Raw genomic sequence first — 16004 nt, 5'->3', positions numbered from 1 at the left:
ATAGATGTAATCTTTTCCTACTGCAGTTTAGAAAGGAAACCTAATATAATACAGGTTGCAGTTTTAATAGAGAATGAAAAGTGTCTTACCCTACCACCTATATTAGGTTGTTTAAAAAATGGTTACATGCGTTTTTAAAAAGGTACCCAATCTCCTTGTAATCAGTTTCTTGTAATAGTCTCTAGGTGGTGTTCTGTGCCCGTGTATAGTAATCACTGTTCTGGTGCTAAATAGCTTTAAACAAGCAACCCACACATTTTAATAGGATTAACATATGCTATACAGAAGCTCTGGTACAAATTGTTAAAAGCATCTGCTATTCAAAAAATGTCATAGTATACAAGTCATTGCAATTACCTTTTTTTTTTTTTACAGGCAAACCAATTCCAAATGTCAGTGAAGGGTACCTTTTATCATTTTGATATACCTATAGAATAACTAGATCTTCATGGATAAGGTCCAACAATAGCAGTAATGTCAAAAGTAAAGTAGCACTAGTAAGGACACATCTAAAACACACAGTATAGGGTAGTGTTCGCAAGAGGGTAGCAGGAGCCTGTCAGCATATCCTGGCCAGGACCTGCTGATCGGCTGTGCCCATTCACAGTTCTGTTGACAATTAAAGCGGGAGTTCACCCAATGATGATTTTTTTTTCTCTTTTCCCCTAAGATGGATGCTCGTTTTGTCTAGGGAAATCGGCTAGTTGTTTTAAAATATGAGCCGTACTTACCGTTTTCGAGATGCATCTTCTCCGTCGCTTCCAGGTATGGGTCTTCGGGAGCGGGCGTTCCTTCTTGATTGACAGTCTTCCGAGAGGCTTCCGACGGTCGCATCCATCACGTCACTAGTATCCGAAAGAAGCCGAACGTCGGTGCGGCTCTATACTGCGCCTGCGCACCGACGTTCGGCTTCTTTTGGAAAATCGTGACGCGATGGATGCGACCGTCGGAAGCCTCTCGGAAGACTGTCAATCAAAATAGGAACGCCCAGTCCCGCAGCCCATACCCGGAAGCGGCGGAGAAGATGCATCTTGTAAACGGTAAGTACAGCTCATATTTTAAAACAACTAGCCGATTCCCCTAGACAAAACGAGCATCCATCTAAGGGGAAAAAATGTTATGTACGGGTGAACCTCCGCTTTAAAGGGGTTGTAAAGGATCGTGTTTTGCATCCTATGCATTAAGGTGAAAAAACACCTGGCAGTCACCAGCCCCCTGTTTTACTTACCTGAGCCCCTTCATCTCCATCTCCATCTCCCCACGGGGTCCTGGCTCTTGTTTGGATAGATTGATAGCAGCACAACCATTGGCTCCCACTGCTGTCAATCAAATCCAATGTTGTGGGTGTTGGGGGGCAGGGCCGAGTCAGGCATTCGTGTCTATGGACGCAAATATTGGGCTCGCAAGGAAACCGCCTCAGGAGAGCGCTTCTCCTAGGGCAGCGATGGCGAACCTTGGCACCCCAGATGTTTTAGAACTATATTTCCCATGATGCTCAACTACACTGCAGAGTACATGAGCATCATGGAAAATGTAGTTCCAAAACATCTGGGATGCCGAGGTTTGCCATTACTGTCCTAGGAGGTTATACAATGCGGAGAGGAGCCGCGAGAGTTGCCGAGGGACCCCAGAAGAGGATGTTAGGGGTCACTCTGTGCAGAACGAGCTGCACAGTGGAGGTAAGTATGACATGTTTAACCCCTTGATCGCCAGTGTCATTAATAAAGTGATAGTGTAATATTATCACTGATCACTGTATTAATGTCACTGGTGATGTCAGTGGCAACTAGTCAGAACTCCCCCCCCGTGTTTGTTAGTGTCAGATTTCCGCTGCACTATCGCAGTCCTATTATAAGTTGCTAATCACCTCCATTAGTAGTATTTAAAAAAAAATAATAATAATAATAATAATAAAATAGCCCAAAATGTATGAAATTTTATACATTTTTTTGGATATGTTTTATAGCAGAAGGTTAATTTATTTTAATTATTTTTTAAAATATGATCAAATACCAGCTAAGATCAGCTTATGTAAAAACTTGTTTGGGTAGTGTTGCATGACCATGCAATTACCAGTTCAAGTAGCACAGTGCTAAATGGCAAAAAAAAAACTGGTCGTGAAGGCGGGGTAAAATTTTCCGGAGCTCAAGTGGTAAACCAAGTCTTTTAAACCTCACCGTTTGCCTGGAGTTCTACTTCAATTTCTTATGTACCCATTGCTCTTTGCAACAGTATGGGTGCATTCACACCAGCGAATGCACCCTGCCTCTGATTAGATGCGAGAACCCTAGTGGGTGTTCCCATGATTAGCTGCGAGAAGCAGCCCCATTGAAATCGATGCCAATCACTCGCATGCAATTACTGTATGCGCGATTTCCTGCGATTAGTTGCAGGAACTGGTAGCCTCCCATTGCTGTCAATGTGGCTGTTTCTCGCAGCCAATCGTGGGAACCCCTGCTGGGGCTTTCAAAGCTAATTGGAGGCAGGGTAAATTTGCAGATGTGAATGCATCCTAACAGTGCCAATAGAGATTAGACTAATCCATCATTCGTATGTTTATAGACCACCTTCCTTGTGCGTTTTTCTAGATGGTCACTTAGCGACTGCTTTTTGGAAAATCACTACCATCTAAAGTGAAGCGCTACGTATTAGTGTAATGTGAAAAAACACCACATAATATATACTCAACGGGGTATAACCATAAAACAATAATTTTCAATCCACATGAAAACAATCAGCCCATGTAGAAATTCAATGTGATAAATTGTCCATAGTGAATAAATAACATAATAAAGATGTCATGAGATTGAATGAACCATCCCAACGAAGATCTTCAGATGCAAGATGTAATTATGAATGTGCTTACCGGAACCGTTGGACCCGACTGTCATACGACAACAGGTCAATCGAGCCAATGGCACCCAACCAGCGTTTCGTTCCAAGGACTTCTACTGATGCCCCAGTAGAAGTCCTTCTTGGAACGAAACGTGTCGGGCTAGCAACACCTGCTCCCATATTGCTTTTACGAATCTTAAAATGAGATCACCAACATGCATGCTGGTTTTTACCATTAAAACATTTTTTTGCTCACCTGCAATATCGGAGCCCCTATTTTTTTCTTTTCCTTGCATGCTCTGGGGAGGAAAAGTTTTTTGAGTGTCTCCAGCTGGTCCTCGTTACCCTATTAAGGGTTGCCGTCTGTCTGAACTGAGCTGTTCTCAGATGTTTGTTAGATCTTCGCGATTTCTCTACCTACTCCATGGTTTAGACACCTTTATTGGAGTTACCTTCGGCTGAGGAATACCGGGCTTTTTGGCCTTACCTTCGGTTGACATCTTCTGGACACCAGGGCGGTGTATTCCACTTCTTTTTTTATCTTCGCTGACAGTCCCGTTGTACAGCTGGATGGGTACCATAAGCTCGATTGACCTGTTGTAATATGACAGTTGGGTCCAACGGTTCTGGTAAGCACATTCATAATTACATCTTAACATCTGAAGATCTTCGTTGGGATGGTTCATTCAATCTCATGACATCTTTATTATGTTATTTATTCACGATGGACAATTTATCATGTTGAATTTCTACATGAACTGATTGTTTTCTTGTGGATTGAACATTGTTTTATGGTTATACCCTGTTGAGTATATATTATGTGGTGTTTTTTCACTAATACGTAGTGCTACACATTCACCCACACTCCTTTTTAATCTTGTCACATTCTTGTGCAGCAGCTTCACCTCCCTTTCCCTTTTTTTTTTTCGGGGGTTTTGGTTTTTATTTTGGGGTAGCGCAATAATTTTACACTTACATTTGCCATCTGAAGTGACATTTTAATTCACCTGTAAACTTATCTTTCTTTCAGACTTCAACAGTGGAAGCTCAGTATTGTTTTGTATAAATCAGACAGAGAAGTACATTTTCATCTTTTGTTTCTTATGCTACTAGTTAAATATATCCCTGCTGTGTCATTTAAATGGGCATTTAGAAGAGAAATTAGAAGTGACAGAGTGTTAAAAAGTACTTGACACCAGTAGTGTGAAAAAAGAAGTCAGTCATTCTATTAGCTGGATAACCATTATTTTATTGATCCAATCTAAATACAGTCATAACCCTTCACATCAGAAGCATTATTCTTTGCAATGAAATATGCTGCTATCACTGCTCCAAGTTGCTCAAGAAATTCAAACAGACTTTGTGCTGCAGGCCAAGAAATGTCTTAACAGAGTGTACTATATAATATCACTTGCTAGCAAAACAACAATCTCCCGCCACACACACATGCTTATCTAAACTAGAAAAAAGCAATAAACTTCTAAAAAGGTCAAAGTTCTGTTTGTCTACAACACATAATGTGATATTTGTAAAATAGCATGGACACTGGGCTTAAAGTTTACAATCTGACATTATACTTTCATTTTGTAATCATATGACAAGTAGAACATGCACCTTGGGACAACTATATACTGCAGTTTTAGCACACTGTTCCTGCTGATATGTGGTTAAAGAGCAACTCCACTGTTTGTTTGTTTTTTCCCTCCCCCTCTGGGTGATCTATGTACTTTGCAAGAATATTAACAAACTTAGTTGCAGATTCCTACCTTTTATTATTCTGAAGAAATAGTTGTTTGCCTGTGTCCATGTGCAAAATAAAAGTGAATGGGAGTGATTGTATAACTATTCAATCAGCTGCTGCATTGGCAAGGCTATAATGAGGAAAGTGACAGGGTCTGCATCTCTTTAGATGCGATTTCTCTTTGGGAGTATCTCTCCAAAAACTACAGTGGTGTTGCAGGAGGATGCCCAAAAGCTGGACTTGTATCTTCGTGCAGACTGCTGGGAAAATCAGTGAGCCACACAAGCAGGAAATATTATTTCTAGGAGGCGTTCTGTACACCATCAGTGTACAGAACGCCTCCAGGTAGCCATATTGCCTTTTACAAAAAATTACAGCGCTTCAGATTGAAAAGGAAAGGTAATTTTTATTAACATCCAATTACAATATGACTTGTGTCGCAATTGTATATGCTATAAGATCATCATTCTTTTTTCTAACCATTTTCTATCCCCCCCCCCCACAAAAAGTAAAATGATCCTTTAAAAAATAAAAAAGGTACCACAGCAGGCAACTCCTTTTTTTTTACAAAGAGTCAAGAAAGCATACACATTTTCTAATCTTATTGACCACAGTCTGGACTAAAAGTCACCATTGTTTAAAAAGCCACTTTGTTTAGAACAATGAAATACTTTGAATCTGGTTGAATATTGCACTTGTAGCTTTCTTTCTTTTCTTTTAAAATGGTTGTACACCCTGTACAACCACTTTTACCTACAGGTAAGCCTAGATTAAGGCTTACCTGTAGGTGCAAGAAATATCTCCGAAACCTACATGGTTTAGGAGATATTTACAATAGAGACTTGTGGCGATGTCAACGACGCATGCGCCGTAGACAACGGCGCAGACGCACATTAGAAACGGCGATCATGCCGTTTCTAAAGGAGGTCATGCGTTGGCCGAAGAGTGACGTCATCATGGCTCCAGCCATTCACAGCGCCAGAGCCGCGATACCCGTAAGTAACTCTGCAATGACATGTCGCCGGCCGGTGCCGTGTCAGGCACCGCAGCGGGGGCTTTGATCCCAGGTGAGTATTACAAAATTAGCTAGTATGCTCTTTATGCCTTTGTCTTGCAGGTTTTTAGTTTTTTTTTAAAGTGGGTTTACAACCACTTTAATATTCACAAGAATACCATTAACTAAGACTTAAAATAATGTGTAGTTCTCAAAGGATGCTGATGTGAGAAGCAGAGATTAAGGGGAGATATAATCAACATGTAAAAATATATAAGGGGTCCGTATAGTGAACTTGGCGTTGAGTTATTCACTTTATGGTCAACACTGAGGACAAGGGGTCACTCTTTACCTCTAGAGGAAAAGAGATTTCACCTCCAAATACGGAAAGGTTTCTTCACAGTAAGAGCTGTGAAAATGTGGAATAGACTCCCTGCAGAGGTGGTTCTGGTCAGCTCAGTAAAGTGCTTTAAGAAAGGCCTGGATTCTTTCCTAAATGTACATAATATAACTGAGTACTAACATTTATAGATAAAGATGATCCGGGGAATATCCGATTGCCTCTCGGGGGATCGGGAAATCATTTTTTTCCCCCGCTGTAGCAAATTGGATCATGCTCTGCTGTTTTTTTTTTGCCCTTTTCTGGATCAACTGTGGGTATAGAATTGGGTATATGTGATTGTACGATATTACTATTTTATTTCTTATGGTTGAACTTGATGGACTTGTGTCTTTTTTCAACCTGACTAACTATGTAACTATATGTGAGGTCATCACAAGAGGTGGCCCACCACTGTTCAAGGACACCTTCCTCTTCAGCAAGAGTGCTAGACAAGTCTTCTTATAATGTGAGCGATACTGAAGTTTTGTGGCCTTCTGATCTTTAACAAATTGAACCAATACAGAGTTGGATGTTTAGCAACTAAGCTGAATTGGACTGCCTACAGAACAATGGATGCAGTCATACAATTACATCTTACAAAACAAAATACAGTCATTATGCAATCACACCCAACACCCTGGGTGATTTTTGACCCCGATTCCGTTTTTCAAATATTTTTTATTTTATTATTTACGGGGTATTTATATAGCGCCGTCAATATATGCAGCACTTTTACATTCACATCAGTCCCTGCCCTCAGAGAAATTACAATCGGAGGTCCCTAACTCACATTCATACATGCACATACTAGGGCCAATTTAGACAAGAGCCAATTACCCAACCAGCATGTCTTTGGCATGTGGGAAGAAACCCGAGTACCCGGTGGAAACCCATGCAAACTCATGGCAGGTAGTGCCATGGTTGGGATTCAAACAAACAACCCTAGTGCTGCCAGGTGGAATGAATGTTTCCTGAAGGGATACTATTTAAACATCTGTCATAAAGAACAACTCCAGCCTTTTTCTAACTTCGACATGAGCAGGGAAAACTTAAAATGTCTGCAATGTCAATAATGCTGTACCTAAAACAAGAAAACATACATTTTGATTTTAGTTGGATTTTGATCTCCAGATTTGTACCGATTTTCCCCTGTTGCAGCGTAAGGAAAATCGTTTTACTTATGACAAGGGTCGTACTTCCCTCCGCTGTGCAGTTGGTTTTGCAGAGTGGCCCCGATCCTCCTCTTCTGGGGTCCCTCCGCAGCGCTACGGTATCCTCCTTTTCTCGAGTGCCCCGTCTGAGAAGTGCTCTCCTTCGTGGACACCCATGTGGGTGCGCTCCCGTGTCCTGTTGCTGTGTCAGTAGAAATAGACAGCAGGACTCGGACCCGCCCCCCACGTCATTGGATTTGATTGACAGCAGTGGGAGCCAATGGCTGCGCCAACCAAGTGCCGAGACACTGGCCAGAGAGGGTGTGCGCGTCTCGGGCCTGGAAGCCAACGGTCTCACGTGAGTAAAACAGGGGAGCTGGTGCACTACAATAGGTTTTTCACCTCAATGCATAGAATGCATTAAGGTGAAAAACGGCGAAGGTTAACAACCCCTTTAAATCGTTGTCCTCTATAAATCTAATACAAAGAGTAATTATATTTCTGGCTAATGTATTTTAATGCAGATCCAAACTCAATCTCTAAAATCTCATATGCTTTGATATGTTAATAAAATTTCAAAAGTTGTGTCCATTTTTTATTTTCTAATCTGAAGCTTTCATTAAAGTAATACCTGGTGATCCTGCCATGAAGGTCATTGTTCAGATATTTAAAGTTATGGAGTGACAGCTTTTCTCCAACTGTGGTTATGCATTGTCACCCTGTCATATGTACCCTTGGTGGAGAGTACAACGTCAGCACATTGTGCAGGCGTGGCCCATGGTCTAAACCACTCCAAAGCATTGATTTGTAGCCAACTCTGTAGCGAGTGCACATAGATAGGAAGTGCCTGAAAAAAGTCTGGGGGAGATTAACATCAAAAGGTACAAAAAAAAAAAAAAAAGGATGAAAAAAAAGGTGAAAGTTGCATTTTATGAAAATAATCCACAGCAGTAGTTTATACTACCCAGTGCTTTATTACACTTATATGTCAATTAGGGTTTGGGCTTACTTTAATCATACACATACACGAGGCACTGCTACTTCATTCAAAAGGTAACTTGGAAAGAAGTTGCCACATTCTCAATATAGTGCACAATATTTAGACAACTCAGTTTTGAGACTCTTCATAGTGGGCATAGCCACTGGCATATGTATTTCCCAAGTTCAAGTGGCCAAATAAATCCGTGCCCTCTGTATCAGAATCCTTTTCGCCTTCCTCATCACCCTCCTCATCATCATCATCATCCTCCTCATAATCATCATCATCATCGTATGTAGTGGTGACACCAGATGCCAGATTCTTCCAATAATTCTCATAACCAGAAGCTCCATTTTCATCATCATCTGCTCCGCTCTGCCTGCCAAACTTGAGTGTTCGTGCTAAGAAGAAAAAAAAAAGATTGGCTTAGAAGTGCACCCTGTGCCCCTAGGCCTGACTATACGGCCACTAGCAAGCTTAATGAGCTATACAGGCTCACTACTGTACTTTCTGACCGCCCCTATCTCTAAATCCGCTAATTTTCACTTCAAGCATTATGAACTATGCAAGCCTTCCATTGTACTGCCTGTCCTCCGCCACCTACACATCCGCAAATTTCTGAAGCAGGTTGTATGCACTATGCCATCTTATTGCTACACTTTCTGCCCTCTGCCTACCTACACATTTGCCAATTTTTAGTGCAAGTGCCATCAACTATACAGACTAACTATGGCACTTTAAGCCCACCTACACATCCGCTAATTTTCAGTGAGCTACACAGACTTATTTTTGTAATTTTATGCCCTCAGCCTAGATGCACATCCGAACTTTCCAGTGCAAGTTCAATAAAAATATACAGACGTATTATGGCGATTGCTGCTCTTAGCATAACTATACATCTGTTTATTGTCAGTGAAAACTCCATGAAATAAACAGGATTACTACTGTACATCCTGCACTTAACAAAGCTATACATTTTTTTTTTTAAGTTCAAACGCCATGAAGTAGAATGGCTTTTACTGCAGGCTTCAAAAAATATTCTTTTTTTTTTTTTTTTAAAAGGTTTATTAAAACGGAAACATAGTCTGCTAACTGAATTAGTGTAATACATGGTAAGTTCTTTCCTCACAAGGGACTGTTAAAACATATTAGAGACCAAAATATTTTTCTTTTAAACAAACCAGGTGGAATGCAAAGCAAAAAAGAGAAGAGCACTTACTAGACATGCTGAGATCCTTTGTTTGCTGCGTTTCATGGCCGCACTTTGGGCAGGGGGGCTCCTTGCCTTTCTCAGTCTTAAACACTTTGCTACGAGCATGATCATCGCAGAAACAAGCCTGTCCAAACAAAGTGAAACGTCATGAAGGTGCTTCTTACCGTCAGCCTGTAATCATTTTTGTCAATATTAGTCATAATTACCTTGCAGCGCAGGCACGAATGTTGACCTAAGCGATTGCAGGAGGCACCTGTTTAACGAAAAAAAAAAATGTCAACAAACTACAAAACAATCCAAACTATATGCATAAAGAGGTTAAAAGAGATAACTAGCAGGCATTATGAACACCTGTCAGATGTCCCCCAACCACTAAGTGTGATAGGACACAGAGCCAAACAGCTTATTACAGATCTGCACATTAGTCAAACATAGCATTAATTTCAGAAAAAAAAAAACAATAACAAAAGAAAGACTAAAAACAACACAGGACTTTTTTGCTGTGGCAGGGTTACATAGAGAATAAACTGACGATTATCAGTGAGTATTCCAATTTGATTTGCATATTGTTTTTCTTCAACTACGATTGGGCTTTAAGCCATTTCCCAATGACGACTTACATTTAAAGGTTTCTGCCTCCAAGACTTGGCAGCTTGCCTGGTGTTCAAACTGGTCATCTTCACACAGGAAGTTGTAACAGAAAGAGCAACTGAATATCCTGCCACCTGAAAACACAAGAGATTAGAAAGATTTAGAAAGAAGAAGTGCCAATAAACATTTACCATTACAAAGCTTAAACACATTTAAAAATCAATCAATGCAGATTTGTGCCTTTCGATTACTTGAGGGCAGTGTGTTCCAGGGAAGAAAGCAGGCAAGGCCACAACATGTGAATGTATTGCTGCCAGGCTGGATTTATTGGCAACTGGCTAGCATTGTTGTACAAAAAAAAAAAAAAAAGGTTTTCACACCAAAACACATTTAAAAGAAACCCCTTTTTTTAAAAGGTAGTTTCACACTAGTACATCTGCAATTTGATATTCAGTGCGAATATAGTGCGACTTGATTTGGTTTTGATGCGTTTTTGAAACTACTGCATTTTGACTCCTCCCTGCTGGTAGCCAGCAGGGATGAGTCATTGGTTAAGGAGCTGGCACCCGCTGGTGTCCTAACAACCAGTGACTCATTCCCGCTTTCAAGAGCAAGGATGAGTCATTGGTTGTTAAAGGTAGAATGTTTTTTTTTTATCTTAAAGTGATTGTAAAGTCTCGCTTTTTTTTTTTATATAACAAACATGTTGGAAGAGCAGAGAAGGTTAGGGTAAACAGCAGAAATGTTGTACTGCAGACAAATTTTCATTTATACTTGTGGAATGTTATAATATGTCGGATTATGCCCATCAACACTTTTCATGGAACCTGTACTGTTGGTTTGTATACGGATGTTTACTTCAATAAAACATTTGAGACAAAAAAAACAAAAATAAACATGTTATACTTGCCGATATATATATATATATATTAGGGCTGTTACTGATCTAAATTTTTCTGTTCGATTAAATGTTTTTTTTTAATCGATTAATCGACTAATTTCGATTAATTATAACGCACATACAGATCCAACTACTATTAGCTGATCTCCTTGCAGGCCGATTCCCAGTGCAGCTCCCAACCACTGGAAAAATGGATAGCAGGATACAAAATACACACAAAGGCAGCGCTCGATGGGAAAAGCATTAAAACTTTTATAGTCTTCAAGTGGGTAACAAATTAAACATGGCACTGGAGATAAAAATCGATGTAGCTACATAAACTGTAAAAATGGTGCGAGTAATACCAAACGGTACCAAAAGCAGTCATAAAAACATGTAGCTAAGTATGATACTGGTATAAAAATGTGTACAACGATGCCACTGCTGAATCCAGATGAGGATGGGTTAACATCAGTCCGTCGGCATGTAGATGTCTTGTGAAGGGAACTATCACAACTCCCAGTGGATGGCTGTAGAATCCCAGGTTGATAGAGGGAAGTGATAGAGGGAAGTGTAACAGCCCTTGTGTGTGGCAGATAGGAAGGTCCCGCCGGCATGTAGATATGAAGGCACAGCAAAGGAGCCCTTCAGATGGACTCGGAAAGCCCCGCCGGTGTCCGTGACGTCACCGGATCTCCGACGGAACTCCCTGAAGGCCCAGAAGCCGGCGGAGAGGTGAGTACCAATCAAACGAATTTTAAATCGATCAAAAAGATTTTGAAAGATCAAAAAAATTAAAGTTTAATCGATTAATTAAAAGTTAATTTGCACAGCCATAATATATATATATATTAGACCAAGGTTTTAGCAATGAGTCATATCTCCATATCACATGGTTCTAAAGTGAGAGAGAAGTCCTCAAACTGTACCCTATAGACGTGATGGAGTTGCAGGAACCAAAAGAAAAAGGAGTTAGGGAGGTTGAACTGGAGCTTCAAGGCATCAAAAGGTCTTAAGAGCACCACCCTCACAAATACTTCACTCCCCTGGAGGGTCACAAAGATGCATCAGGGATAGAATGAAATTCAGGAAGATTGGGATTAAACCAAAGAGACATATGGGGTGTACTATGAGCAGACAGGGATGTCTTTTGGGCAATATCTGAATCCAGGCCTTTAAGGGTACAAAGAGCCTCCTAGGAACCCAGGTGAGTATCCTGCAAAACAACCTGAAGAATTTGAGTCATCTGAAATCAATCAATTGTGGGCATGGGCAAGCATAGCTGCCAGGTAGTATAGATAGAAATCCAGACAAGTTAAAGGGGTTGTAAAGGTTAGTTTTTTATTTTCTAAAAAGGTTCCTTTAAGCTAGTGCATTGTTGGTTCACTTACCTTTTCCTTCGATTTCCCTTCTAAATGTTTTTTTTCTTTGTCTGAATTTCTCACTTCCTATTTCTTCTCGGTAAGCTTTCCACCATCATCAGAGCGGTGTTTAGTCAGCCAGAACAGCTTACTGGGAGGAACAGGAAGTGAGAAATTCAGACAAAGAAAAAAAACTTGAAATTGAAGGAAAGGGTAAGTAAACCAACAATGCACTAGCTTAAAGGAACCTATTTAGAAAATAAAAAAACTAACCTTTACAACCCCTTTAATCCTCCCCGAGTCCATCCTTAATATTTTTAAATATGTATAGATCATTAAACCAAAACCTAGTGATCAATTTATGAAAGTCCTTATTCAGACACTTCTGTGACAACTCTTTCTCAATTGTGTACTTGCCTTGCCACTCTAACATGCGCCCCTGGTGAAGGCTACAAGAGGCCATGTCGACATACCTTGTGCAGGCATGGTCCAATGTTATCACTATCAGAAGTCCAGAGCAATGATGTGCAACTGACACTGGAGGGTGTGCATGTACACAGGAGGCGACTTAAACAGGCTGGGAGAGATCAGCAGTTTAGAGATGCAAAAATGGATGAACAAAAAGTGAAAACACTATTTACTGTAAAAAAATTATGGTCGTTTATGGAGATACTTTTAAAATGTGCCAAGATCAGAATAGATCCATGGCATGTAATGTTTCTTACAGCATTGATTGAGGGAATGGTAATTTATACAGAACATGCTGATCTTGCCATGCACAGGTTAAAGCATTGCAGCAGTATTGTTTGACAGTAAGGCTCCATTCACACCTAGGCGTTTTCACGCCCGACGCTATTGCAGCCTGCAATACGCTGGAGGGGTGATTTAACATTGTCGGCTATGGAGATGGTTCACATCTCCACGCCGAACGCCGAAACGCCTGAAGCTCAAAACAAGTCCCTGACCCTTTTTTTCAGGCGTCTTCGGCCATATTACACAATGTGTAATCACCCCTCCAGCGAAAATCGCGGTAAAAAATGCCGCAATTTGTCGCAGCAAATTGCGGTAAAAAAACGCCGCAAATCGCCTACGCCTAGGTGTGAATGCAGCCTAACTATTCTAAATATTAACCATAGGTGAAAATTAAACTGCAAAAAGGAAAGAACCCATTCTCTCTAGAAGCCTTAGAGAGCCAAGGAAAATACTTCTGTTCTTCTCTGTATAATTGCTTTTATTGTGTCCTACTGGAACATTTTATGTCAGAAAGGTAAAAAAGCTGACTAGCACCTCAATTCACAAAACAATCATTCATTGTTAAAGAAAACATTGCACTAGAAGACATCTAAAGCGTTTGTTCTTTTTCCACCTGCACTAAGCCAGCAATTTAGAACGTTTTACCTCACCGGGTTCAAACTAAAAACCAGCAAGAATCGTTTACACTTCTGTACATCGTCTTGACTCTCACTTTCTCATTGGACAATTAAAAACCTCTAACAATTAGTATAAAAACTGCTGGCGCCAGGGATTCAGAAGAAAAACTTCAACTAATTGGGACAACAAACCATTTGTTTTAGTCAAATCTTGTACCAAAAGTGTTAACTGGTCTCTTCTGGGGAAAGGCTGAAGAAAAATAAATAAATCAGGCCACGAAAAGGTTTAGAAGACTGAGACCTTTTCCGCAAATCACAAAGGCAACACCGTGTGGCAGTTTCTGCCAGGACCTTGTGCCCCTTTCTTTTGAAATGCAGGTAAAACCTAGCAAATAGCAAACAACATTCTGTGTGGTCGAATAAGGCCCTGAGCCCTGGTTTCCACTTATGTGATGCGAGAAACACAGCCAATCCTGTGTGGTTACCGCACTGCATTGCACAGCGTCCATGCGATCTGCTGTGGGTGTCAATGTTAGATTATCGACACCCAAAACAGATCACAAAACGCAATGCAATTGCCAGAATCGCACTGCATGGGTAGGAACACCCATGCAATGTGATTCAGAAAAAAAAAAAAAAGGTACTGCACCATTTTGGTGCGGATGCGATGTGATTTAAGACATTCAAAATGTATGGCTCAAATCACACCTCACATATATTGCATGTGATGTGCACAGGAATGCGGTGCGAACCCAGGCTGGAAAGTTTGCTGACCCCTGTCTGGATACAGGACTTGCATATATGCGCTCCCCATCGCTAGATTCTGCCATAATTAGATCTGGGGGAGGCGTACGAGCCTGGTTTAGGCTGCATTAACACCCAAGTGTCATGTCTTTAAGTGATTTTTTTGGAGGGTTTTTTCGAGCGTTTGTATGCATATTTTTGAGCATTTGTGTACAGCATTTGAGCTTTGGCATTTTTTTCAATTAGCCATTTTAAATAGCCATTATTTGATGCTATGTTGTTCACCTTTTTTATCTGCTTTTGCCTATAGTTCTACTTTAAAGCCAACGTTTAGTTAAAATTAATAACTTCAAAATCAGCATAAGGAACATAACTTCAGTAAGGCTAATTTCACACTGAGGCGATGCCGGCATTAGCGGTAAAGCGCCACTAGTTTTAGCAGCGCTTTTCACCTACTAGTTGCCAAAAGGTTAAGAGCGCCCATGTTGCCGAAGAGATTTGCAGGCGCTTTGGCAGCACTGCCCATTCATTTTAATGGGCAGGGGCGGTGTATACACCGCTCCTGCGCCGCCCCAAAGATGCTGCTTGCAGGACTTTTATGTCCTGTTCTGCAAGCTCACTGCCCCAGTGTGTAAGCACTCGGGCTTTCATACTGGGGAGGCATGAGAGGCGCTTTTCAGGTGCCATTTTTATCACTAAAATGCCTTAAAAAAAAAAAACAGTGTGAAAGGGGTCCAAGTACAATTTGCCACTTGTGCCGATTTTTCTTGTTTCAGTATACATCTTCCTCCAGCCTACCCCCACTCACGTCACCATAACCTGCGGGTGCAACGAGGTTAGTACAACTAAAAGGCTGTGGGGAGCTCTCATCATGAGAGCTTTACTATGCCTGGCCTTTCCTACCAGATCCATCTTTCATAGACGCTAAAGTTTTTCAAGGTTTCAGGTTATTTCAGAGAAAATTGTGGGGTGTTAGTCAGCTGTACTTGCCTGGTATTTATCATATTACATGGAAACTAGTAAACATTAAACGACATGTTTACACCACACATTCCAAATTCATTGTTAGAGTTTTAAGTATAGACAGCTGTGGAGTAAATCTAATGGCAGCAAATACATGAACATCTGCTTTAAAAGCCTGTATGGTCAAAATAAAGCAATATAAAAATCATACAACTATTAAGAAATAAATATCGTACATAGTTATGCATTCTGCGTGTTCTGGTAGGTCATAAACTTAAAAGGAGAGGTTGGTCCTACTTCTACTATGAATCACAGAAGTGCAGTTCGTTCTGCCATCCTGGGATCGTTTTGCAGCTGACAGCAAGCAAAAGTCCGCTGTTGGCTGACATCACTCAGCCATTGCTGGCTCTGGGATCGATCCTGATGATAAAGTAAAGGGAACTGGGTGCTGCAGAGAAGGGCAACCAAACTCAAAAGAGGCATGGAGGACTTTGGCGAAGAGGAAAGATTGGCTTAACAATTTACTCTCCCTTGAGAAGAGGTGGATAAGTGGGATATCATTGTAAAAACGTATGAATACATACATGGTCCATTTAGTGAACGCGATGCAAAGTTATTCACTTTAACCACTTCTAGCCCAGGCCAATTCTGCCATTTCTCTCCAACATGTAAAAATCATATTTTTTTGCTAGAAAATTACTCAGCACACACACACACACACACACATATTCTTGGACCGACAACTCATGGGGCCCCTGGGCAATAGGAGATCATGGGGCCCCCTGTGTCCCCACCCACAC

At 40.9% G+C, this 16004-nt stretch overlaps 1 protein-coding gene across 2 annotated transcripts in view; it reads right to left on the bottom strand.

The window, feature by feature from the left end:
• Window positions 1-8030: 8030 nt before the first annotated feature.
• The window catches only part of ZNF330 (zinc finger protein 330), a 48650-nt gene continuing 40676 nt past the window's right edge, over window positions 8031-16004 (bottom strand). For both annotated transcript variants that reach the window (XM_040331366.1, XM_040331358.1), the window contains exons 7-10: window positions 9916-10020; window positions 9502-9548; window positions 9302-9419; window positions 8031-8483 (exon numbers count right to left, since the gene is read on the bottom strand). In XM_040331366.1, the coding sequence (XP_040187300.1) occupies window positions 8212-8483; window positions 9302-9419; window positions 9502-9548; window positions 9916-10020 (542 nt within the window). In that variant the 3' untranslated portion in view covers window positions 8031-8211. The remainder of the gene's footprint in view (window positions 8484-9301; window positions 9420-9501; window positions 9549-9915; window positions 10021-16004) is intronic.

Source organism: Rana temporaria, chromosome 1 (assembly GCF_905171775.1).
Source record: "Rana temporaria chromosome 1, aRanTem1.1, whole genome shotgun sequence".
Classification (NCBI taxonomy): Eukaryota; Metazoa; Chordata; class Amphibia; order Anura; family Ranidae; genus Rana; species Rana temporaria.
This window is presented reverse-complemented; position numbering and strand designations above follow the sequence as displayed.